The 25,215-nt window shown below is 40.3% G+C and overlaps 1 protein-coding gene and 2 long non-coding RNA genes across 7 annotated transcripts in view; all 3 read left to right on the top strand.

Annotated features, from left to right (window-relative positions):
• The first annotated feature begins 1,534 nt into the window (after positions 1–1,534).
• The window catches only part of LOC126581898 (uncharacterized), a 33,733-nt gene continuing 10,052 nt past the window's right edge, over positions 1,535–25,215 (top strand). Inside the window, exon 1 of the long non-coding RNA XR_007609192.1 lies at positions 1,535–1,644. This is a non-coding gene — a long non-coding RNA (uncharacterized LOC126581898). The remainder of the gene's footprint in view (positions 1,645–25,215) is intronic.
• LOC126581895 (uclacyanin 1-like) lies at positions 14,546–17,236 on the top strand. Of its 2 annotated transcripts, none has more exons than XM_050245826.1 (3): positions 14,546–14,806; positions 15,117–15,312; positions 15,892–17,236. In XM_050245826.1, exons 2-3 carry the CDS (start codon positions 15,120–15,122, stop codon positions 16,827–16,829), a joined length of 1,131 nt encoding a protein of 376 aa, XP_050101783.1. In that variant the 5' UTR covers positions 14,546–14,806; positions 15,117–15,119; the 3' UTR covers positions 16,830–17,236. The 2 variants fall into 2 exon arrangements, with proteins under 2 accessions (XP_050101783.1, XP_050101782.1); XM_050245825.1 differs by having other exon boundaries at positions 15,103–15,312.
• LOC126581897 (uncharacterized) lies at positions 19,922–24,016 on the top strand. 4 transcript variants are annotated; one of them, XR_007609190.1, is made up of 6 exons: positions 19,922–20,173; positions 21,862–22,011; positions 22,275–22,386; positions 22,461–22,688; positions 22,990–23,088; positions 23,158–24,016. It is a non-coding gene; the product is annotated as an uncharacterized LOC126581897 (long non-coding RNA). The 4 variants fall into 4 exon arrangements; XR_007609189.1 differs by having other exon boundaries at positions 19,928–20,173; positions 21,593–22,011; XR_007609191.1 differs by lacking the exon at positions 19,922–20,173 and adding an exon at positions 20,180–21,111.

Below are 25,215 nucleotides of genomic sequence, written 5' to 3'. Positions count from 1 at the left end.
CCTACATGCTCCACTCAGAAAGCTTCAACATACAAGCTTTAACAAAAGAAAATTCAAAGAACTTAGCGAAGAAGGCTTTGGTGTATTTAACACAATACGTTGAAATGAAGGAAAACTTATTTATTGATATCCCCGATAAGCTACAAATATGTACATATACATGAGTCAAAATAAGCACACAAGAGGGAGCCTTCACAAAGGTTGCTTAGGAGAAGTCTCAGCAGTTGGTAGAGCCCCAGAAAGAGAAGGCACCTGAGGGGGATCATTTGGAGCCTCAGTACTGGACAGAACCCTAGAAGGAGGAGGCATCAGAGGTTGATCATTTGGAGCTTCATTACGCGGTACAGCCCTAGAAGACGAAGGCAATAAATGCCTTTGGAACAAACCCACAAATCTCTGATGATCAAGTAAAACCTGACCATCAGTTTCCTTCATCTGGTCAAGCTTCCTCTTCATGTTTGTAGCATAGTCATGTGCGAGCCGGTGCAACTGTTTATTCTCATGCTTAAGCCCTCTAATCTCCTGTTTGAGACTCATCACTTCAGCCGCCAATGATTCAACTTGGCGGGTTCGAGCAAATAGGCGTTGGGCCATATTAGACACAGAACCTGCACACTGAACACTGAGAGCCAGCGAATCCTTAACAGCTAACTCATCAGACCGTTTGGAAAGTAGTCTGTTATCTTTGGGAGTAAGAAGGTTCCTGGCCACCACCGCAGCGGTCATATCATTCTTCATCACGGAATCCCCAACGGTAAGAGGACCAGTAGGGGAGACGAAGGATGGGCGCCATATGTTGTCTGGAAAAGGCGGGGCTGCCTCTTCAACAAGGTTCAAGTCAAAACGACGGTCGGAGGGGCCAGACATTTTCAAAGGTGTTGAAGAGAGAAGAGGTCGGACAAATCAAGATCTTAGAAGTGCAAGAATGAAGCTTCTACTGGTGGAGATTCAAGTGTGCTTTGGAACTTAATGCCAACCCCTATAAAAATCTGCACTCGACGAAGCTTCAGAAATCGAAGAGGCGCCTGCTCAGAAATCGAAGAGGCGTTTGCTTTCTCAAAAGCTGGGCTGCTTAGAGATCACGAGGGTTGATCTCAGAAATCGAAGAGGCGTTTGCTTTCTCAAAAGTTGGGCTGCTCAAAGACCACGAAGGCCGATCTCAAAAATCGAAGAGGCGCTCGCTTTCTCAAAAGCTGGGCTCCCCAGAGACCACGAGGGTCGATCTCAGAAATCGAAGAGGCACCTACTTTTCCAGCCTTTTCCAGCCTTGTCAGCACCTGTCACACGCACACTCAGTTTTGCGGAAATTATGGGCATTCTGTCAAAGACTTCTGGGGAAGTAGAAAACACATGAATCTTACTGTTCAATCACCCACTTCCCACACGCAACAATAGCTCATGGGTACCACAAATAACTTTGCCAAAGTTCTCTGCCAAAGTTGAGCACGTGAAGCTTGCAGCTCCCACTACATCGCTCTGACCAAGAAGGGTAAAAGAATAGCAAAGAAACAGCACTAACAAAGTTTAGACCCATAAATTTTGAAGGTCTAGCTACCATATTATTACCCACAAGGGTAAAGGAACAGTACCACTGCTGGATAATTGGAAAGTCCCTGTGTGTCAACCTCTGTGCTTCGTGGCAAGGTAGACTAGCAAACATGCCTAACCTTTACTCACATTCGAGAAAACACTCCCAACAAGATTGCTTGCTCCAAAATCGAAGAGGCACCGTCCTCCGAATCTCGAGAGCCAGACTCCCAACATGACTACTTTCTTAAAAATCGAAGAGAGGGTAAAGGAACAGTACCATTGCTGGATAATTGGAAAGTCCCTGTGTGTCAACCTCTGTGCTTCGTGGCAAGGTAGACTAGCAAACATGCCCAACCTTTACTCACATTCGAGAAAACACTCCCAACAAGATTGCTTGCTCCAAAATCGAAGAGGCACCGCCCTCCGAATCTCGAGAGCCAGACTCCCAAAATGATTACTTTCTCAAAAATCGAAGAGACACTGCTCCCCGAATCTCGAGAGCCAGACCCCCAGCATGATTGTTTTCTCAAAAATCGATGAGGCATCGTTCTCCGAATCAATCGAAGAGGCGCTCGTTTTCTCAAAATCTGGGCTGCTCAGAGACCACGAGGGCCGATCTCAGAAATCGAAGAGGCACCTACTTTTCTAGCCTTGTCAGCACCTGTCACACGCACACTCAGCTTTGCAGAAATTATGGGCATTCTGTCGAAGACTTCTGGTGAAGTAGAAAGCACATGAATCTTACTGTTCAATCACCCACTTCCCACACGCAACAATAGCTCATGGGTACCACAAATAACTTTGCCAAAGTTCTCTGCCAAAGTTGAGCACGTGAAGCTTGCAGCTCCCACTACATCGCTCTGACCAAGAAAGGTAAAAGAATAGCAAAGAAACAGCACTAACAAAAGTTTAGACACATAAATTTTGAAGGTCTAGCTACCATATTATTACCCACAACTGTAAAGGAACAGTACCACTGCTGGATAATTGGAAAGTCCCTGTGTGTCAACCTCTGTGCTTCGTGGCAAGGTAGACTAGCAAACATGCCCAACCTTTACTCACATTCGAGAAAACACTCCCAATAAGATTGCTTGCTCCAAAATCGAAGAGGCACCGTCCTCCGAATCTCGAGAGCCAGACTCCCAACATGACTACTTTCTCAAAATCGAAGAGAGGGTAAAGGAACAGTACCATTGCTGGATAATTGGAAAGTCCCTGTGTGTCAACCTTTGTGCTTCGTGGCAAGGTAGACTAGCAAACATGCCCAACCTTTACTCACATTCGAGACAACACTCCCAACAAGATTGCTTGCTCCAAAATCGAAGAGGCACCGCCCTCCGAATCTCGAGAGCCAGACTCCCAACATGATTACTTCCTCAAAAATCGAAGAGACACTGCTCTCCGAATCTCGATAGTCATACCCCCAGCATGATTGCTTTCTCAAAAATCGAAGAGGCATCGTTCTCCGAATCTCGAGAGCCAGATACCACAGACCACTTTTTCAAAGTGCTCTGACAGAGTTAAAACATGTGAAACTGGCAGCTCCCACTACCGTGCTATGACCAAGCAGGGTAAAGGAATAGCATTACTACTTGTTGTTAGGGAGACTCCTATATATGTCGACCTCCATCCCCAACGGACAGGCAGACCTGCAAAAATGCTCAACCCTTCATCATATCTGAGAGGGCACTCCCAACGAAGCCTTTCGAAATATTCAGCTTTCTTTCCCCCCGATAATACCTCTGCAAACAAGCTATACTAGAGCAAGAATATCTCATATCATTAGGGTTAAAAGCAAGAGTATCCCATATCATGCTTTTTCCCTGTCTTTTCTTTTGGCCTTGTTTTTACCTGCAAGACAAGGAGAAAGAGAGCAATCAGTCAGCACTTGGAATCAAGCTTCCAGCCAGGAACTGACTGCCTGGAACCCCTTACCTGATTACTTACCTGGCATTGCTCTCGAGTACTCATCTTCAACATCTTATGTTTCCAGGGAAGATTCCGCATCTGCTTGAGGAACAGATAGGGCAAGTGCGAAGGATACAAGGAAGCATGTGGAGACAAGCGTAACAGCACACGTGCCGATACATTCATTACTCTGTCAAAAGCAAAAGTATCTCATATCAGCAGGGTGGAACGTACTCTAGATTTGATGGACTTGTTTTGACCCTCAAATTCTTCAGTCGGCCTTATACTCTGGAGGAAACCAGAAAACCCTCCAGCTCAGTTCAAGAATAAGCCTGTGGAAAGTTACTTCTTCAAAGCAAAAGTATCTCATATCATCTCTTCTCATTTTTCTTCTCTTTATCCTTCATGCTGCTGCAAGATGGGGAGAAGGTGAACAATCAGTCGGAGCTCTGATTGCTTACCTTGTCTGTCACCTCTTTCAGCAGACCCCCTAGCTCGGCGACTTGGGGGACTCCTACTACATTGGTTTGTATCGCGCTTGACCAAGCCTGAAACTACAAGTAAGCTTCAAGTGAAATTGATACATTACCTTGTGCATCTCCACCAGTTAAAGATACCACCCCTGGATGGAGGAAGAGTACTTCCAGAGAAGATGCCACATCTACCTATGAGATAGATAAGGCAAGTCAAGACGACACCACACTCCGATACTTAGAAGTTTCGTGATTACGAGATCATTCTCCCACAATATTTCCTAATGTCATTTGTACTAAATCATTCACTTGTACTCACTAAATGAGAGCTTGAACCTATGTACTTGTGTAAACCCTTCACAATTAATGAGAACTCTTCTATTCCGTGGACGTAGCCAATCTGGGTGAACCACGTACATCTTGTGTTTGCTTTCCTATCTCTATCCATTTATATACTTATCCACACTAATGACCGGAGCAATCTAGCAAAGATCACAAAAAGCGATCGTTTTCGCTACCTAGGATCTATCTTGCAAGAGAACGGAGAATTAGATGGAGATCTCAACCATAGAATACGAGCTGGATGGAAAGAGTGCATCCGGCGTGTTGTGTGACCGTCGTAGGCCACTGAAGCTCAAGGGAAAATTTTATAGGACGGCAATAAGGCTAGCGATGTTGTATGGCACAGAATGTTGGGTGGTGAAGCATCAACACGTACACAAAATGGGTGTAGCGGAGATGAGGATGCTTCGTGGGATGTGTGGACACACGAGAAAGGATAAGATTGGGAATGAGGATATCCGAGGTAAAGTAGGAGTAGCCGAAATTGTAGGAAATATGAGAGAAAATCAGCTTCGGTGATTTTGAACATGTGCAAAGAAGGCCGACTGACGCTCCGGTTCGAAGATGTGACTACGGGACAGAGGTTCAGGGCCGAAGGGGTAGAGGAAGACCTAGGACAACTTTGGAAGAGACTCTAAGAAAAGACTTAGAGTACTTGGATCTAACGGAGGACATGACACAAAACCGAGCGCAATGGCGTTCTAGGATTCATATAGCCGACCCCACTTAGTGGGAAAAGGCTTTGTTGTTGTTGTTGATCTAAGCATCCCTGAACACGTCTTCCATTTTTTCAGGCTGCCATTACTCTCACCTGCCAAGAGTAAAACCGCCTCTCCCATTAAACTGCTGAACAAAAAATTCCATGGTGAACAACAAATCTGGACCTCCAACGAACCAAAGCCCCCTACGATGCTCTTATGCCAATTGTTGGCCCGTTCGGTTAGTGCGAAGCCAAGATTTAAATTACAACCTCACCAAATCACAACTCACAATAAAAATACAAGAAATACAGACACCGAGAAATTTATAAGGTTCAACAAAAACCTACCTACGTCCTCGGAGAGATATTGCTCTTCACTATGAGAATGACAGAACAAGTTACATATGAGTTAAATCGACATAACCCAATCACGGGTCCCTTGTACACCCACTCACAGAATTTTCCCAAGAACTTCACTCTACCCCAAAAGTTCTTTCACTAGAAGATCTTTTCACTCTAGCTCTCTTGATTTTCTCTCAACCCATGTTCAACCTTCCCCATGTGAGAGCCGAATGCTCTCCCCCTTTGATGCTTCTCTGATGCTTACCCTCCCACTTTCCAAGCATATCCCAATGCAAGAGTGCTGCCTTCACTTATAGGCATACACTAGCAATTATGCCAACCACCAAGACCAAAAAGTCTTGGGTTCACATGGCATATTCGACACCCATTACTATACTTAGCCTATAGAGTGCAACCCTTTACTCCACCTGCCATTTAATGCATAGAAAAGAAAAAAAAATGTACAATTGCATGCAATCTCACAAAGTCAAGACCTGTTCTTGCTTCCAAAACACAAAGTCACAAATGGCTGCTGCCATTTACTTGTAGCAATCACAAAGTTACACTTACAAAATTGTTACCAACTCATAAGTATATGAGCCAAACACAACAAGATTGAGCGTGTACCATTGTGAAAAAGAAAAGATTGCAGGTTGAAAAAGCTGAAGAATTCTTAGAATTTAAAATTTCGAAGTTTTTGGGCTTTGAAAGGGAAAATAAAATAAAAGTTTGGATTTTATATGGGTGAGGTTGTAAAGAGATTCTAGATTTCAAGTTTTAGAGAACAACGAAAAATGTTTGGGTGTGTTTTTCAATCATTACGGTTGGGAGAATTGAAACAACGTGAGCCAGTTTTCATGCCAACGAATTCAACTTGAGAGCTGACGGCTATTAAGACAAGATTTTTCGATAGTTAGGTTGTGTGGGAGAGTGTGGTTTATGAACGGCTGAATTTGGATAGTCACTATGAAAATTTGACGCATGGCAGAAGTAATGTGGATGGTCAGTCAAGGCAAGGTTAGCATGCAAACCAGGATTGGGAAATTTATTGCAAACTAGTGTAAGGAGTTGAAGAATATTCGTTTCTTCAAAACCCTCAGGCCAGGTCCGTGGTTGAGGATTTCAAAAGTAATGAGGCAATGTTTGGGCCTAAAATACAAGGTTTGGGTCAAGAAAGGATAACTGACATGCCCGACCCTGATATTCTCTAAACACCAGGGTAGGCACGTGCTGGCCAACACCCGAAGGTGACGAAGCCATACTAACATGCATGAGAACTATGAACAATTAATCGACATAAATAAAAACTCGTAAATTTAACCATAATGAATATGCATTTATGGAACGTGTTCAGAGTATACAACTAATCCAAGACACAAATAAAGGATAATATAAAATTGAATGAACAAAGGGATGGGTCCTACACCAAGAGGACTCGAAGATGTCGATGCGGGAGGGCCTTGACACCGAGATTGTACGCCTCGATTCTAAGTCTTGAGGGGGCGCAAAACAAAACATGAGTGGACCAAGTTGATATATAAGTAATACTAAAACAATTAATCTTTAACGTACTAACCCCCAGGTTTAGAAAACTTGTATAGCATAATAAGTAATAGGTTTTTCCGAAAACCCTAACATGCCATAAAACCTTTCATAAAACATATATCATATATAATGTACTTAGTAGTATTATCATAATCGACCGAAGCCACTACATCACCCGCCCGAATCCAATATAAATATCTTCGGACTGAAGCCACTACATCTCCCGGCCGAAGCCAATATAAATATCTTCCGGCCGAAGCCATCTATGTTACACCCCACCCCTGATTTCAAAAGCATTTTTGGGTTTTTTATTTAAAAATTGTTTTTAGGGCCTTAATAGGTGTGCCCAGGGGGCCTAACTTGTTTTTGTGTCCCCCGGTCTCTCTCCTCTCTGTGCTCCCCCGAGCTCTCTTTCTCTTATTCAGTTCTCACTCTCCCTTAACTCTCCCTCTCAACTCTCTGCAACTCTCTCATTCTTTCTTCTCCGAACTCACACACACACACATACATACATACATGCAGGCAGCCATCGCCATGATCACACCATCATCATCACTCGGACCCTTCCTTCTATACCTCACCTCTCCGGTCTCTCTCTCTCTTTCTCTCTCTCTCTCTCTCTCTTTGACATTGTACACAGTCATTGTGCAAGTGATTTCTAGCGAAGGTAAGTCAAACTATTCTTCCATCCTTCTCCCTAGTAGTCTAGAAGGCTTAGTGGTTGCTAAAAAGTGGTTTTTGGTGAAGGTTTGGACGTGAAAACAACTCGGGGAGTTTTCCCAGTTTTTCGGCAAGCACTTCCCCTTTCGAGGAAATTTCTAGCCAAACCACGATGAGTTGGCTGGCATGCAAGGTATCAATCTCTTTGTCTCACTAAGTACTACAACTTTCATTTTTGAATCACCCAATTTCGTTGAGTATTGAATAAGTTATATCCATTTGACTCTTACCCAATTTTCGGCGACCTCTTAGGCTTTCGAGGTATTTTTCGGCCAAACCACAGCGAGTTAGCGTCATGAAAGGTACCATTCTCTTCGTCTCGTCGAGAACTATGATTTTCATTTTTGAATCACTCAATTTCGTTGAGTATTGACAAAGTTATTAACGTTTAAAGTTTGTCCAATTTTCTAGCCGAAATTCGGCCTTCTTCTTCTTGAGGTCTGGTGACCCACTAAACTCAGGCCCTTTGGGCCGTAACCAACATCGGGCCTTGGCCCGCTAAAACCTCAAACCCAAATCCTTTTAAGTCTAGGCCTTGGGCCGGATTACCCAAGCCTAACCCAATTATTTTATCTTTATTTATTTAATTGTTTATTTCCTTTTTAAAACCCAAAGGCCCTTGGGCCATTCAAATAGGGCCTTTGGCCCGTGAACTTAGAGCCCTTTAAGGCCAGCCCTTTTGGGGCAGCCTTGAAGCCTTTGGGCTTTGGAACCCAAACCCACTCCTTTAGGCCCTTTGACCCAAAACCCCTTTAAGCCCTAACCATTAACCTTACCTTTAACCCTAACCCAAGTCTCTACTAAACCCTTTAACCTTTCAAACCCTAAACCCTAACCGGCCCATACCCTTTATGGGGAATATTCCGTTAGGGAATATTCCATTAAGGAATATTTTGTCAGGGAATATTATGTGTTGCTTTTTATGAAATTTACCCAGGACCCTTCTTAGGGTAATTCAACGTCCTGAATCCGTTTCCGACATCCGTTTTCCCAAATTAATTTGTTTGATTAGAGTTTGACTAAATGTACCTTTTATGTGCTTAGGGGCAATTATCTATGGTGTTTCCTTCTTCGCTAGGTTGTGTGGCTTTTCGACGGCAAAGTACTGTGAATGGACCCCTTCTAAAATGCATATTTTAATAGTATAAATGCATACATGAAAAGCATGATTTGCTGAATACGTTTTGTGAACGTTTTATGAGAAATTGGTTATCATGCTATATTGAGCTTATTTTGGAATACCATATTTTCTATCGAACCCATGTTCTTTGTAGGATATTTGATGGATGACGATATACTATTAGAACATGTTTTTATAACACTTCTTTATAATATAGATTATGAATGACTTTATACTATGAAGATGCTTTTAAGATATGTGTACCTATGTTTTAGAAAGATTATGTTCAACGTTTTGTGCATACCTAGTGTCACAGCCCGTCCTGGAGTTGTGTATTATTTATTTATCGACGACGTGAAATTACCTAAATACCCTTGGACGTTGAGAATTATTATGGATGTTGTGGTTTAGACTTAAGAGTGTGGACCAATTAGCTATATTCCTCTATTATTGGACCCAATTAGAACTAAGTGTTCTCTTAGTTGTGATTGGTGGCTTTTGGACCACACATACCCACCTACCTTCTCTCTCCTTCCCGTGCCCTCTCTCTCATCTCTCGGACTTTCTCTCTCTCTCTTTCCTCTTTCGTACGGACAAGCTTCGAACTCCCCCTTTCAGGCATGGATCGAAGCTTTAAAGGTAAGGTTCTTGCTCATTGTAACCTCCTGAGTATGTTGGTACCCTTGTTTGGACGTGAATGCTTCGAAAACCCGAGAAACCCTAACCCCGATTTTGTGCATTGTTCATGCACACGTAAAACCTTGTGTTTCAGGGAATTCTAAGGACATAGGAAGCTTAAGGAGGTCCTCACGAGTCTCGGGGTACTTCGTTGGAAGGATTTGGATGTCGGATGACTGAGATTGACGTGTTTCTAGGTAAGCCAAGCTATTGACCTTTCTCGGGGAAAATCTACTAGAATTTAAGCCTTGAAACTTGTATAACGTGATTCTACATGTTATTAGCTTCATTTTGGTACCAATTTCATGAAAAATGGTGAAGCAACGAAGGAGAATAGTGGTTTTAAAGTTTTACCCAGAAACCGGCGACTCACCGGAGAAGAAAGGGGAATATTCCGTCAGTTTTGACGGAATATGCTAACGCCGTCAGTTAGTTGGACGGTTACCGTTGGGTTTTAACGGAATATGCCGGGGAATATTCCTAACGGCAGTTAGGGAATTCGTCAGGATTCCCTACGCGTGGCCTGCGCGTCTTGCCGTGCACTCGCCGACGCGTGGCGGTGCGTAAGGGGTCAAAAAATTTATCTGAAAATTTGGGGATGATCCTGAGGTTGTGTAGGTCACTGTGGTATATTCATATACCCATTTTGAGCTTTGTATGAGAAGTTATTAGCTAGTTTTGCCTATGTGCTTTAAAATAATGTTTTTATAGTTAATTCGCATATAGGTGAGACTTATCCCGAGGACGAGCGTATCTAAGGGCAACTCAGGGGCTATGACCCTTCGACTTACCAGTGAGTGGGCTTTTGGATTTCAGTAAATATTTATATACTTGATATTTTCCCAGAAATATGTGTTTAAATAATAATATGCCATAAATGCCATGCATATAAGTTTATAATTCATACATGATTGGTATGTAAGGCTTTATATATATCTAAATGTGGTGATGTGGACGCTCAGGTAAGCTCAGGTAAGTTGTGTTTGGTTATGTGAATCATCGATGATGTGATATGTGATTGAATAATGTTGAGCTCATAAAACTGCACTTAGGGTGATTGTGATTTAGCCATAGTTATGGCACATGCCTGTTTATTATGTCACCTCCTGCACCATATGCTCATATTGGATCAAATTTAGGTGCACAGTCTTGTCGTACAGACCTTATTTATGGTTCTGACTCGTAGGTGACTAGCGATTTATCGCTCAACTATTATGTGAGAGTAGTATTGAGCATGATTGTATTACACCCATTATTGTCGTATAGACCTTTTTGTTTGGTTCCGACTCTTGTGCAGTATGTTGCCGTATAGGTCATTGTAGTGACTTCGGCTAGAGTGACTTTTGAGCTATAAATTCAGCCGTACAGACTACCATAGGGGTTCCGACTCACATGTTATATTTCTATGAAATTATTCTTACCTGAATTGCTTACTCTATTATATCTTGGCATGGCATACATTTGAATATGATTATGTGAAGTATGAATTGAATTGATATGATTTCATATATATTTATGTATATGCTTATATCTTGATTCTGGCAAAAATTATACATGTTTTACAGCGAGGGGTTAGATATGTTGTTAAATGAAATGGTTTTGTAAAACATTTGTTTTTGCCCACTCACATTTTCTGTTTTGCGTCCCTCCAGGTTTTAAGTAAGCTTGTTGTTGGTGGCTTGAGGACGTCGACAGTTCTAACCTATCTAAAAAATAGTAGGACATTCCTGGTACTGTAAAACTAGTACTTGTCCTACTGGACTGCACCTAGACTTATTATGCTCTGATTAGGAGTGCTTACTTTTGTAACTAACTCCTATCACTTCCTATTTTGTAGTGCACTCTAGTAATTTGGTTTTTAATTATTCGTATATTTCTCATCTCTATTGCTTCCGCACTGTGCATATGGCTACATCACTCTCACGTGACGGCCAACATGCCTTGATCTCGGTCGGGGTGTGTCACCTAATGGTCACTATATACATGTTTGGCAATTGATATGGATATGCATGTTTGGCAATTGATATGGATCTGCCTGTTTGGCAATTGATACGAATATGCTTGTTTGGCAATTGATATTGATAGGCTTGTTTGGCAAATGATACTATTATGCTTGTTTGGCAAGTGATAGATGTGCCTGTTTGGCAAATGAAGGGTTCTGATACTGTTACTGATACTGATACCACTAGTTAGCACTATACACGAGATATCTTTTATGAGATGTTTTATGGCATGCTAGGGTTTTCGGAAAAATCTATTATCTATTACGCTATTGTTTTCATAAAACTTGGGGGTTAGTATGTTGATAATTGTTTCTATTATATGTATATAAGCTCTGGTCCACTCATGTTTGTTTTGCGCCCCCTTCAGGACTTAGAATCGAAGCGTACAATTCCGGCGTCAAGGCACTTCCGCATCGGCATCTTCGAGTCCTCTCGGCGTATGACCCATTCTTTTATTCATTCAATTTTATATTATTTCATTTAGTGTTCTAGTTAGTCGTATGCTCTGAACATGTTCCTCACTTGCATAATATTTATAATTAAATTCCTATTATCTTATTTGTATTTTTAATTCTCATGCATCCTAAATGGCTTGCGTCACCTTCGGGTGTCTGCCAGCATGTGCCTACCCTGGTGTACGGAGAAAATCAGGGTCGGGGCGTGTCAACCTACACACACCCGGTCGAAGCCACCCACACGTCCGGTCGAAGCCAATATAAGTATCTTCGCTCATAGGCAGTATCATTCGCCCGTAAGCCCTACATCACCCGAACAAATCCAATTAATGATTTCATTCACCCATAGGCAGGACATTCGATATCCACTAAATAAGCACATAAAAACATTAACATAATATTTCTAATATATATATATATATATATATATATATATATATCTCAAATCGAAGCTCAGTAACTAAAACGTCATATCGGAGCTCAGTAACTAAACGTCATATCGTAAAACCACGCTTATAAGTAGGTATATAGTCAACAATCATATCTACCACAAAGAATGTAAAGTCGATAAAGCATAATATATCATAAAGTGTGAATCTAATTTACTCATAAATGCTTCATAAAACGTAGCCATTAAATCATACTTTTCATGTATGCATTTCTAATAGTAAAACATGCATTTTGGAAGGGGTCCACTCACCTTACACTGTTGGCGAAGAGCCGTGCAAACAAGGGTGGACGGAAGCACCACTAACAAACGCACCAGTGAGAGGTCGAGAGGTGGCCGGAAAGTGGCCTGAAAGCCACGGGTATATGTTGGAAACTGGGAAAACTCTCCGAGGTGGTTTCCTCCATCGTGACTCGTCGGGGAAGACAATGAACAGTACCTTAGTCACTGTTGGGGTACACGACTTCAAGCCTGGGGTTTCAAGGTCTTTACGAAACTTTGAAGGGTTGTTGTTGTTGTTAAGATTGAGATGAGGAAGAGGATGAGTTGTAGATGAGATAGAGGGTTCGGGAAGTGCTTGAGAGAAAGAGAAAAAGTGATGGGTAGAAAGAGAGTGAGGGAGAGTTACACACAGGAAGGAGGAAGAAGAAAGGAAAGTGGGCCGATAAGACAAAACCAAAGCAAATGGGCCCCACCAGGCATACACAATAAGACCCAAAAGCAACTCAATTGAAAATTTCTAATCCATCCCAATGAATTTACCAAAATGCCCTTCTGTTCTGAAATTCGTAAAATTATTTGGGACGGGTTGTTACAATAACCCGAGTTGAAATGTCAAGATTCTCAGCCCAATAGTGATTCCTTAGACTAGTGGGCTTCTAGCTCAGAAGAGCATTGATTAGATCAAGTCCTAATGGAAGTAGGATTGTTAAGTTATCAGGTCCAATCGTGGCTCAGTCCAGTCCTAGTTGAATTAAGATTGGTAAGAATTAGGATATGTTTTGATAAGATTTGCATTATTCTAAGGATCAAGACCTATGTTTGATCAGATAAAAATGAATTAAGTGCACAAAGGGGCTAAGTTTAGAATCTTAGTTTAAGTCAAAAAAATTCGAGACCAGATAAAAATTGGGTTTTGATTAAAGAAGCTATTAAAGGGATAAAGAGAGGATATCTAGGTGAATGCCGTGTAGGCATAGTCCTATCAGAACTCTACCTTGGCAGACTCGGTTATAACGAAACCCATTTTTATAATATAAGGGTTCTGCAACATGAGGACCCATTTCAGCTCAAGAAACAACTCAAAACGCTTTATGCAAAAACTCGTGCTCTATGTGAAACCATTCTCACAACCTTGAGAAAAATACTAATTATCCTAACCCTCTCGTCAGCACACCTTCAGTTTGGATAAACAACATTGTGTTGGCAATCGACGATATCTTCAATTTGGATTAACAACACATGGAGCCATAGAATCAAGCAATTTAGGAGCATCTTCAGTTTGGATTAACGCTACATCTAGTTGGTTATCTATCCAAATCTCATGGGCGAAGAGTTTTCAATTTTTTCGCCTAAAGAGGTCACTTCATTAGCTTCCCAAATAGGTGAGGTGTTCTATGATTGGTTAATTCCAGGTGCACTTCATAGTTCGACATTCAGATGGCCTAACCATGTTCACCATAAAGACACTAATTTTCTTTAAGTATTTTTGCCCATACAACATGATACTGATTCGACACAGTTATATTCTTAGGAATATAGTTGAAGCTGTCGAACTTGATGTAGAAGATTATGAACTTCGTAGTGAATTAAGCAACGTTGTCTTCAGGTTCTAGAGTCCGATAGGTGTTCCTTCCTCAATCGTAGTCACTCAGGTGTAGAAGTCTACAGTGCATTCGATACTGCCATCACCACATCTATTCTACTTACCCGACTACGCTCGGTCGTGTGGCACGCTCGCTTTCACAAAAAAAACATAGTTTGCTCAAGTAGTTGTTTGGGGTCTATTAAAACACATTTAATTGTTAAATATTCTCTTTCATGGAAACTAAAATTTATAATAGTGGCACTTTCTATGGTACTCTATACTTCGAATATATTAACCGTTAGATTTTTAAAATACAAAAATTAAAATTTAATGATTAATGTAGAAGGTTTAGGTGATGATTGGTAAATGCTTTGGTCTTGTTGCGCACGCACCATATCTGCTCATCGGCGGATTTCTTAAACAGAATTCTAACGAGAAATACTGTGCCACGCTCTCTCTCTCTCTCTCTCTCTCTCTCTCTCTCTAACTACCTTCTCTCTCTATAACCAAAAGGTGGCTGCAGCTGCGGAAGAACCGACTATATACACTACTCGAACTGCGCTTAGCTAACTTCTCCGATCCATTCCATTCCACCAATTCGTCGTTTCAATTCGCTTCTCCATTATTTCACTACTTTCTCCTCTCATTCATTACACAGATTTCTCGTCTTCCTCCTTGATCTATCGTCTTCGTTTCGATCTTCTTCTTACGAACTCAAGAAATCAAGAACTACAAGTAAGTATTAATTTTAATCATATATAAATATATATACACACACATGTTTGTAGATAATTAATCTGCTACGTACTTCCTTTTGACTTGCATTGACCTTGGATCGCTGTTTGTTCTTGCTAATTTCGTGTTTCTTTCCTTTCATGATCGTGTGTTTACCTAGTGTTTGTGCATTTTCCCGAGAAAATGGCAGAAATTTTCTCGCCGTCCTTTTCTTGAATTGTGGAAAATTGTGATGTATCAAATCTTTGATCGATTAACTAATTAGAAAATGCATGCATGCATGCTCGTTTTTCAAGATCGCAAAATGCAGGGAATGAAGGAGATCATTGTGGTGGCGGTGATGTTCTCATCAATGTTATTCCGCTGCGGCGTCTCTGCTAGTACTATGGCGACCGCTGCTGCAACCAACACCAACCACTCTGTTGGCGGAGCCTCCGGTTGGGATCTCTCCTCCAACCTCCGAGCATGGGCTACTCGCACCGCTTTCCGTGTGGGCGACTCTCTCGGTATGGCATTTGATTATCCTTTTTGTTAATTAATTAGCTTCAATTCATCCATTAATTGGTGATTGATTTCTCCGTCTTTCTTAATTGATTTGATTAACCCAATCTTGTATTATGCATTTGGTAACAGTTTAGTTGAAATCCATGAATAGGACTGCTGGGCTTAGGTTGATCAGTGCAATCATATTACTTAATTAACTAGAGATGAACAACTGATTAGGTTTTTCTTTTCTTTTTCTCTATAACTTTCTTTAATTTTAGGCTCTCTTTTAAGCCTGAACGGATCAGTTGAGACAGGGCATATAGCATGTATGATTGATAGGGGTAAGGTGGATTAAGACCAATTTAATCAAAATAAGAAAACGCGGTGCTGCGACTAAAACAATGAAGCTTAGCATACAAGCAAATCTGTTATTAGCTAATACTGAGAGGTTGACTAATGGATTATAGGGCTGTTCGTGAATTTGTTTAGTCAGTTGGGTGTCTGGATGGATATTGGAATTAATTAAGTTGTGAACTAATCTACATATTTGAAATAATTAATGTTTGATCATGTGAGGGTGATGGTGGTGATGTGGGCAGTATTCAGGTACACTCCGGTGCACGATGTACTGGAAGTGACGAAGACGGACTATGATTTGTGTCACACAGTAGACCCACTGGAGATGCACAACGATGGGGAGACGGTGATTCCATTGAGGGAAGCAGGAAACAGGTACTTCATATGTGGGAGGCTGGGCCATTGTGCCATGGGACTCAAGCTCCATGTGCTTGTCCTCCCTGCACTGCAGATGAGTACCAATGTTAATGCAACCTCACCCAGCAGCCCCTTGATCACTAGTCCTCCGCCAAATGCTACTAGTCCTATTTCCAACAACAACAGCAGCAGACACGGTCCAGATGATCAAGTAGTGGGAAATGATCATGTGCAGCCTTCCCCATCGCCATCGCTATCTGCTTCCAATTACTCAATTAATTCTACAGATGATGTACCTCCTGATCATGCTACAGGCAATACTACTACTGATGATGCACACTTAACTTCTGACAGCCCTCGGATTCTGCCATTTGTTACAGTGATCAGGCAGATCCTCGTGTTGGCCATTTTTTTATTTCCGAGTTGGATTGCCGCCTGGCCCGCCTCCATAGCTCCGTTTGTTCCCTTCACTCATGTTGCTCTGATTCTTCTCGTCGCTACTATCACTGTTGTTGCTGTTGAGTTACTTCTCACTACTAGGCCAACTTCGGACAACAACAGCAGACATGGTCCCGATAATCAAGTAGTGGAAAATGATCGTGTGCTGCCTTCTCCTCCGTCAGCTGCTTCCAATTACTCTATTCATTCTACAGATGATGCACCTCCTGATCATGCTACAGGCAATACAACTACTTCTGATGCCCAATTAACTGCGAAGATCCCTTGGATTCGGCCATTGGTAAGAATAGTTGTAGTACTCATGATCGCACATATCCTCATGTATCCTCTTCTTCATTTACTAGTTGGATCACCGCCTCCATAGCTGTGTTTGTTCTCTTCGCTCATGCTGCTCTGTTTCTTATCGTCACTAGCATCACTGTCGTTACTGCTGAGTTTCTTCACATCACTTACGCCTACTGTGATTAGCTTCGTGGTTAGAACCATTGTTGCTAATGATGCGCTTCTGCTCTTCACTTGTGCTGCTGCATTTCTTGTCGTGTTAGAACCATTGCGGCAGCTACTGCATCTCTTCGCTTCACTACTTTAGGATTCCAGTCTTAAATACTTCGCTTTCGTTTGATTTGCTTGCTAAAAAATAGCTCTACATCTTATGATCGATATGAACGTTGTGATACTGATGATAATAACGATGTTAATTCTTACTGTTCGAGTAGTATCTGAGCATAAGTATGGCGTTGATACTTAATGTTGCCGTTTTCGCTGCGGGAATTCAAGGCTTAAGATTGAAATTTTGATTTTATGGTTTTGAGTTTTTCATTTCTTCTTCTTCAATTTCTTGTAGAAAACTTGATTAACATCCTTGGAAAAGATCCAATTCTCATAAAAGTCGGGGTTAAGATTGAAATTTGATTAGTCTTTTGACTTTAAAGAGTCAACTAATTACAATAATTGTCTTTGTTTGTTCCTAAATTGCCCTTTACTACAATTTAGCTAATGATTATTGACTATTAGAATTTTGGTGGTAGTTGTATTTTGAAATACTTACACAATTAGAGGCTTCATTTATGAGTGCTAAACCTTAGCAAAGTATAACATTCTTTTTCCTTTGTCCTGCACGAAGACTCAATTTGAGCATGAGCTTTTTCTAGGCTACTAGGCTTGGTCCTATTTAGTTACAAGTCAACGCTACTAGGATCGACTTTGAACTTCTTTCTTATTAATGTGTTAATGAACTTTTTCTTTTAATTTAGGATGGTACCATCCACATATCCATTTATACCTCTCACACACTCCTCTCAATTTTCAGATATCGAATAAAATGAATTGAAGAAGACCAATGAACAAAAATTAACAAAAGTGTGTAAAAGGTGAAAAAGAGCTGTGTGAATATCACTACTCTTAAAGTGAGACTCTCCATGGACTCTCCGTCATCTCTTGTTTTTGGCATAATGTTTTATAAAGTTGGTACGAGAATTGTGCAAAAACATGAGTTGACGGAAAGTTCTTGAAGAGTCCCTGAAATAGTCTCCTTAGCATTTCCCTATTTTGATTTCACCCAAAAGTACACTATTAGTAATGAACTACACCAAGTAAAACCTAAAACTGAAAATGAAATATGCGAGAAATCGAGGGGCCTCTTGTACTTGTCCGAATCAAAATACCAAATATGCAAAGGGAGCTTTTAGTTTAAATACTGAATAAAAATAAATTTTAATTGAAATGCTATATTTGTTTTATACAATAATACATTTACATTAAAAGGTGGGGAAATAAATTGGTATCGACCTCATCATTTACTAGAATTTAACCAAAGATCTTTCAATTATAAGTGAGGAGAAGTATCACTCAACTATAGTACTAAGTGACAAAACAATATCATTTTTTGTCATCGTGCTGGTTAAAATGACAAAATACCTAATCCAACCATCGTGTTGGAACAAAATATGCGCACCACCGCGGATGTAGAAAGGTGTGCGAGTCCGGCTACCCGTAAGAAAACAAACAATCACAGTCAATCTGAGGTATTAGTATGGTACAGGTCGAAAGCTCTCCAACAGTCAAGTTAGTAAGCAATATTGAGACTCAAGCAGTAGGTTTACGGAAGCATTACCAAGGACATGCCCTAGATGAAAGTATTTATACTAGTTGGGGGATAGACCATTTAGCTTATAGAATCCGAATCAAGGGAATTTAAGAGGATATATGGGATTAGACATTGTGTTCTCCTAAGAGTGTGATTACTTGTAGCGCATGTCAATCCATAGATTGTAGGAATCTCTAAGGATACAAGTCAGATCAAGCATTCGTATCTTGCAGAACAAAAATGGTCAATCTCAGCGAAGTTAGCAAACTTCGCCTAATTTTTTGGAGTACAACAAGATGTGGTCTGTAACACCTCACCCTCATTTTATTTAAAAATGGTTTTTAATTCTTAATTGGTGTGCCAAATGGCCCACCTTCTATTTTTGTGTCCCCCATTCCCGTCACTCTTCCATCTCTCTCAGCCCTCTTCTTTCTCTGTCTCCCTCTCTCTCTCAACCTCACTCTTCCATCCTCATCATTAAACCCACACACACCCACCACCACAACTACCTAGCTACGACACCACCATCACCTCTGGAACTTTCTTTTCTCTCTCCCCCGTCTCGGCGAAGCTCCGGGACACCCAGAGAACACCCAAGTCTCCCCCTACGCCTCCGGCGACTTTCGAGAGAATTTCCGGCCAAACCACGATGAGTTGGCCTGCGTGCAAGGTATCAATCTCTTCGTCTCCCTGAGTACTACAACTTTCCTTTTTGTTTCACCCAATTTCGTTGAGTATTGAAGACGTTATATCCATTTGAATCTTACCCAGTTTCCGGCGAGTCCGACAGATTTCGAGGCATTTGCCGGCCAAACCACGGCAATTTATACGTCGTGTGAGATACCATTCTCTTCTTCTCTTCAAGGGCTACAACTTTTGTTTTTGTCTCGCTTGATTTCGTTGAGTAGTGACAAAGTTATAGCCGTTTAAAGTTGGGTGGTTTTCCGGCCGAATCTCCGGCATTCTTCTTCGACAAAACCAGGCCTCTCAGGCCCTTTAGAAAACCCCATGGGCCTTAAGCCCGTTATATCTTAGCCCAAAACCCCAGCCCGCATCCTTTTTGTTTTTGTTTATTTGTTTTTAAAAACCCAAAGGCCTTGGGCCGGTTTTTGGTTAAGGGGCTCTAAGCCCAGCCCTTTAATAAGGCCTTAGGGCCGGCCTTTGTGTGTGTGTGTGTTGTGTGGGCTGTGCCCTGCATGTGCAGCCCATGTGTGTGTGTGTGTGTGTTTGTTTGTGGTGTGTGTGTGTGTTTGGGCTTAGGCCCAAACCACATTTCTTCACTCTAAACCCTTCTAACCCAAAAACCTTAGAATTCCAAAACCCAATAGATCATAATCCTATTTAACCTAAACCTTAATTCATATTTCAAGCCTAAAACCCGTTAGACCTAATTTGACCGTTGACCCCCGGTTAACGTTGACTTTAGGGTTGACTTTTCGGGTTTTCGTCCGGGACCCTTCTTAGAGTAACTCGACGTTCTGAATCCGTTTCCAACGTCTGTTTTCCCAAATTCAATTGTTAAAATAGAGTTTTATTAATTGGACCCTTTATGTGCTTAGGGGCAATTATTGGTGACGTTTTCTTGTTCGTTAGTTTGCGTGGCTCTTCGGCGGCTAAGTACTGTGAGTGGACCCCTTCTAAAATGCATGTTTTAATAGTAGAAATGCATACATGAAAAGCATGATTTGATGATTACGTTTTATGAAACGTTTTGTGAGATAGCATGCTTACTGAGGCTAGTTTGAATTATTACTATTTTTCCTATAACCCATGTTTTTATAGAATATCTGATGGATGACGATATGATATTTCGATTTTTTATTAAGATAAGAGACGGGTGGGTCCAATTTTTTTTTTAAATTTTTTATTTTTTTAACATCCACATGGGCCCCATATTGATGTGTGGCGCTCAGTCATTGTCCACATGGGCGCCATGTCATCAGTTAATGAGATTCTGATGGGAAACTTAACAGATGTATGAAAGTGTCCCAGAATTATGACTTTAGGTACCAGACTGGGTCAAAAAAAAAAAAACTTCGGGATAGTAAACTGAGGTTAACCTTTTTTTTTTTTTTTGGTTATTTTCCTCCTTATGTGGGATACATAATTTTTTTTTTAAATGTTGTTCATCACATAAAAGTCTTAAACTCCTCACAAATTTTTAGGTGGCAAATTTTACCGCCCAATGAATTATATTGGATGACGAAAATTTTGCTTTCTTCACAAAACATAAGATAAGGCCACCTGGGTTCCTGTGAGGAAAGGCAAATCATCACCTTTCCTTTACTGAAGGCAAAGAAAAAAAGAAAAAAAAACATAAAAGTAAATAAAATCCAAAAGCCCCAACTCGTTAGAATTCATATGTTCTGCTCTCACTCCACTTCCTCTCTTAGCCGACGATCACCTTTCTCAAATTTGCCAACTGACTGCTGGTGGCGGCGAGTACCATCGCTCTTTCGTCTTCCCCATACCTCCGCTGCTTGCTATCACACTCTACTCTCTTTTGACCTAAGACGACTTAGTATCTCAGCTATTCGTTCTCCCAATTTCTTATCCAAAGGTACTCAAATCTCTCTCTCTCTCTTGAAATTACTGCATTTTTTTATTTCTCTCTTAGAATTTTTTCTTAATCGTGAAAATTTTGAAAATTTTCTTATTTTATGTATTGGGTTTTCGAGATATTGGAGAAACCTCGGCTATGGAAATCCCGCTCATGTTATTGAGGTGGAAGATTTTTTCCATTTCTAGTTTTTAATTAAATTTTAGGACGATGTTGATGTATATTTCTAAATTAGGGTTTTCAATATTGGTGTGAATACTTAATGGCATGCTTGATCTTTTTTTCTTTTTATTTTATTTTTTTTCACTTAATTGAAGATGTTCATCTACATTCGTTGAATTTCAATATGGATATGAATTATGATAGATGGATAAATCGTTGAATTTGCTACTAGAGTATTTGAATACTTGAGTAGTTTTTGTCTAAATACTTTGTATATTCATGCTTGATTATCATTACAATACTACACGCCTATTAATAGGAAAGAAGGAAGGAGAGCTCGGACAGAGTGAGGTCCATGAGGAGCTGTGCCACCTGAGATACAATAATGAAAAGAAACACTCCACTACACTTAGTTGGAGAAAATATAATAACAACCAATATACAAACGTTAACTAGTTATAAAGGGAAAGCACTTCTAAATAAGAAAGTTTCAGCTTGAGATTGTGCAATGAGAGTTTTCGATATGCTTATAATGATAATTATTTAAGATGCTAGTCTATTATTATTTTTCCTTTTCCAATTTACTAGATGACTTCTATGCAACGAGGAAAAAGGGTGAAACGGGTCAGGGTTGCCCTACCTCTACCTCCACCACCACCACACCACCTCCTCCACCGCCACCACCATCTCCTCCACCACATGCTCCTTCACTTGAAGAGCCAACAAACATGAACTTAGGTATTTGAGAAAGGCTAATTACAGTTAATTTAATTCTTCTTATTAATGTTGTTTTAAACAAGTTATAACATTGATAAGATATATATATATTTTTTTTTTTTTTTAATTTATAGAGACAGATTTTGACTTCACTGCCAAAAAGATGACACATAAAAAGTCATGTGGGAAAGGCCTCCATGATATTTTGGAGGCCAATGGTGGGAAGAAGATGTTGGTCATCTTTGATTTCAAACTTCAAATTCCAAGTGATTTGCTTGTATCAGGTTTTTTACTACTGAGATAGGGAATATTGTTCAGACTCATTCACCAGTTTGCTACGAGAAATGGATGAAGGTCTCACCTCAAGAAAAGAGGACATTGCGGGATAAGTTGCTTGTAAGTTTGATTTTAATTCAATTTATTCATAATAATTTCAAGCACTCACTCGTATATTTTATGTTTAACAATAGGTATTATTTGTGGTGGACCTATCCCATCCAAAGATTATTGAATACGTTGATAAGAAAATGGCGAAGTTGTACTATGTGTTTAGGCACCGGTTGAATAAGTATTACTTGTCAAGTGGAACACCTGCAAGAGGACGAGCTAAGCTGCCGAACGATCAGATATGGAATGGGAGACCAAAGAGTCATTGGGACTAGTTATGCGATAATGTTTACTCTACCACCCACTTTTTGGTATGTATCCTATCCAATCTTTTCTAATATAAAGCTGTGATAATCTATTAAATGTTACCAGCTTATTTAATAAATAGGTGCTTTTACATGTATTATATAATGTTTATGGAAATTAGAATCTAACTGATTGGAAAAGATGTTAGATAGTAGTATTTTGTTAAATTTGAATGAATATGCATGTACAACTCAAACACATGAATATATATTACAAGTCTGGGAGGTAGGAGCTTTTCAAATTGTACATGTCTACAATACTAACTTTTCTTTTGCTTGTCATGTACCACATGTGTAATTAATGTAGGAGCTTTCAAAGAAAAATTCTGATAATAGGAAGAAACAAAAGTATCATCACAAGGGAGGAGTAAGGCCATTCATCAAACATGCTAGGAAGGCTCACATGGTAATGTAATTAAAGTACTTGTAATAATTCATTATGCAATCTCATGCATGTTTCTTCATTATTGAGCAGAAAGAAGATCCATTATCTGTGATTGACAATTGGGGAGCTCTCCACAAAGATAAGAACGGCAAGTGGATCAATGATGTTGCTCAAGACAAATATGTAAGTTATTCATGAGCCACTAAGGGAGAAGCTGACCGAAGAAGCACCTGAGGGTACTCCATTAGATTTCGTACATGTGTGGATGATGAGTTTGGAATCATGGTTGAAAACCTTGGGAAGAAGGGAAAATCTGTTAATGGTGTAGGTGTTTTTCCTCGAATGGATACCTATGGTTGTGGTTCTTCTATGGCTTCAAATTCTGAGTTAGCTGATACAAGATCTCAGATCAAGCTTCTATCAGATGGTTTCCTCATATTGCAAAAGGAGAATGAACAATTAAAAGCTTGATTGGATTTACAGAATGTTGATGAAAATATGTTCATAAAAATCAAGGCTTTTTTTGCTACAAGTCAAGGGAAGACCAACAACAACTTTACGAAATCAGATGGTGATATTTCAGAGGGTGAAAATACTTATCCTGAGCTAGAAGAACATGATTTGGAAGAGGACTGATTTCGATATTATGTCTTTTGTTGTTAGTTTCAAGTTTCCACATGGTATACCTCTTTTGTTAGCACCTAAATGTGTCTTAGACTTCTTTTTTGTTAGTACCAAAGCTGTCTATAAGTGTTAGTGCCCTTCATTATTCTAGCGTAGGCTTCTATTTTGTTAGTACCTGGAGCTATCTTTTGTTAGCACTAAGCTGTTTTAGACTTCTCTTTTGAGATAGGTTACCATGACTTTAATTTTTGGAACGTACACCTGGTGAATGTATTCGACTTATGTGCTTAAATTGATTAATGAAAATGTGAAGTATTACCTATAATTGTTATGAACTGCAATTCTAGATTACGAAGCAGGAAAAAAACAATTAATTTGTCAATATTATTCCTAAATAGGCATTTGTTTTAAACATATGTGACTTAAGTTGTGCCACATAGCAAAGGAATATGTGACGATTTCAGCGTCGCTAAGTGCAACTAAATCATTATGGCATCATATTGGGTGATGACAAAAGCATCACATATAAATTTGATACAAGACGCAAACATAGGTCACATAATGTTGCATGACGCATACTATGTCACACATATTGGCACTAAGTGACACAAGTGGCATCACGCATACTAAAAATATGTGGCAAATTTAAAATTCGTCACACGGACTATAGATGACTATGTATATGTGACGAAAATTGTGATGCTAGAATTTCGTCACATATAGTCAAATGTGATGAATTTTCTTGTTTATGTGACGAATGTCTGTCGCCACCTAAGCCATGTTTTCTTGTAGTGACATAAACACACAAAGACACAATGATGTAGCATAGTCATTCAAAGTTGGATTTCACATTGGTGTAGTTTCGGTTCCATTAGGGTGCGTTTGGTACGCAGACGGGACGGAACGGGACGGGACGGAACGGGACGGGACGGGACGGAACGAAGGTGTAATTTTTGAAAAAGACATGGGGTATATTTGTCTTAAAATGGTAAAACATTGTGTTCCACAGACGTGGAACAAACCCGTTCCAGGGGGGGCAGGTGGGACGCAAAAACACCCAAAATCTGTCCCGTGGAACAGCCCGTTCCACCCATTTTTGGCGCACCAAACGCGGGACGGAACGCCTCGTCCCGTTCCGTCCCGTCCCGTCCCACGTACCAAACGCACCCTTATATAACGGATTGATTTTACTGTACAAGAGACATGACTATCTTTGAGAGAGTAAAGTTGATAGTGAAGAAAAATTAGGGTTGAATTGGAGCGTGATCCTAAATGTGGAAGTTGCATTTTTACAGGCCAAAGACAAGCCTCTCACTTTAAATGTATCTATAGACTAAGTGAGGCCCATTGGGAGGCCCAAATATAACATCAACATCATGATTAGGGTTACTAGGAACTAGTCATTCCTTTGCCTATAAATATTGGACTTTGAAAGCAAAGAGAGGAAAACATATCTATGACCGCCGCTGAAGAGCAAAAATATTTCTCTTCAAATCTTCATCTCCATTGAGTTTTTTTTTTATT

Source organism: Malus sylvestris, chromosome 9 (genome assembly GCF_916048215.2).
Source record: "Malus sylvestris chromosome 9, drMalSylv7.2, whole genome shotgun sequence".
Classification (NCBI taxonomy): Eukaryota; Viridiplantae; Streptophyta; class Magnoliopsida; order Rosales; family Rosaceae; genus Malus; species Malus sylvestris.
Note: the sequence above shows the minus strand (reverse complement) of the source record. Positions and strands in the feature narration are given on the sequence as shown.

What these genes read in the sequence shown, in the direction of transcription:
- LOC126581895 (XM_050245825.1), top strand. Translation starts at nt 15,111, where the DNA reads ATGCAGGGAATGAAGGAGATCATTGTGGTGGCGGTGATGTTCTCATCA. An exon ending in CCGTGTGGGCGACTCTCTCG is followed by an intron (nt 15,313 to 15,891) that starts GTATGGCATTTG and finishes TGATGTGGGCAG; the next exon opens with TATTCAGGTACACTCCGGTG.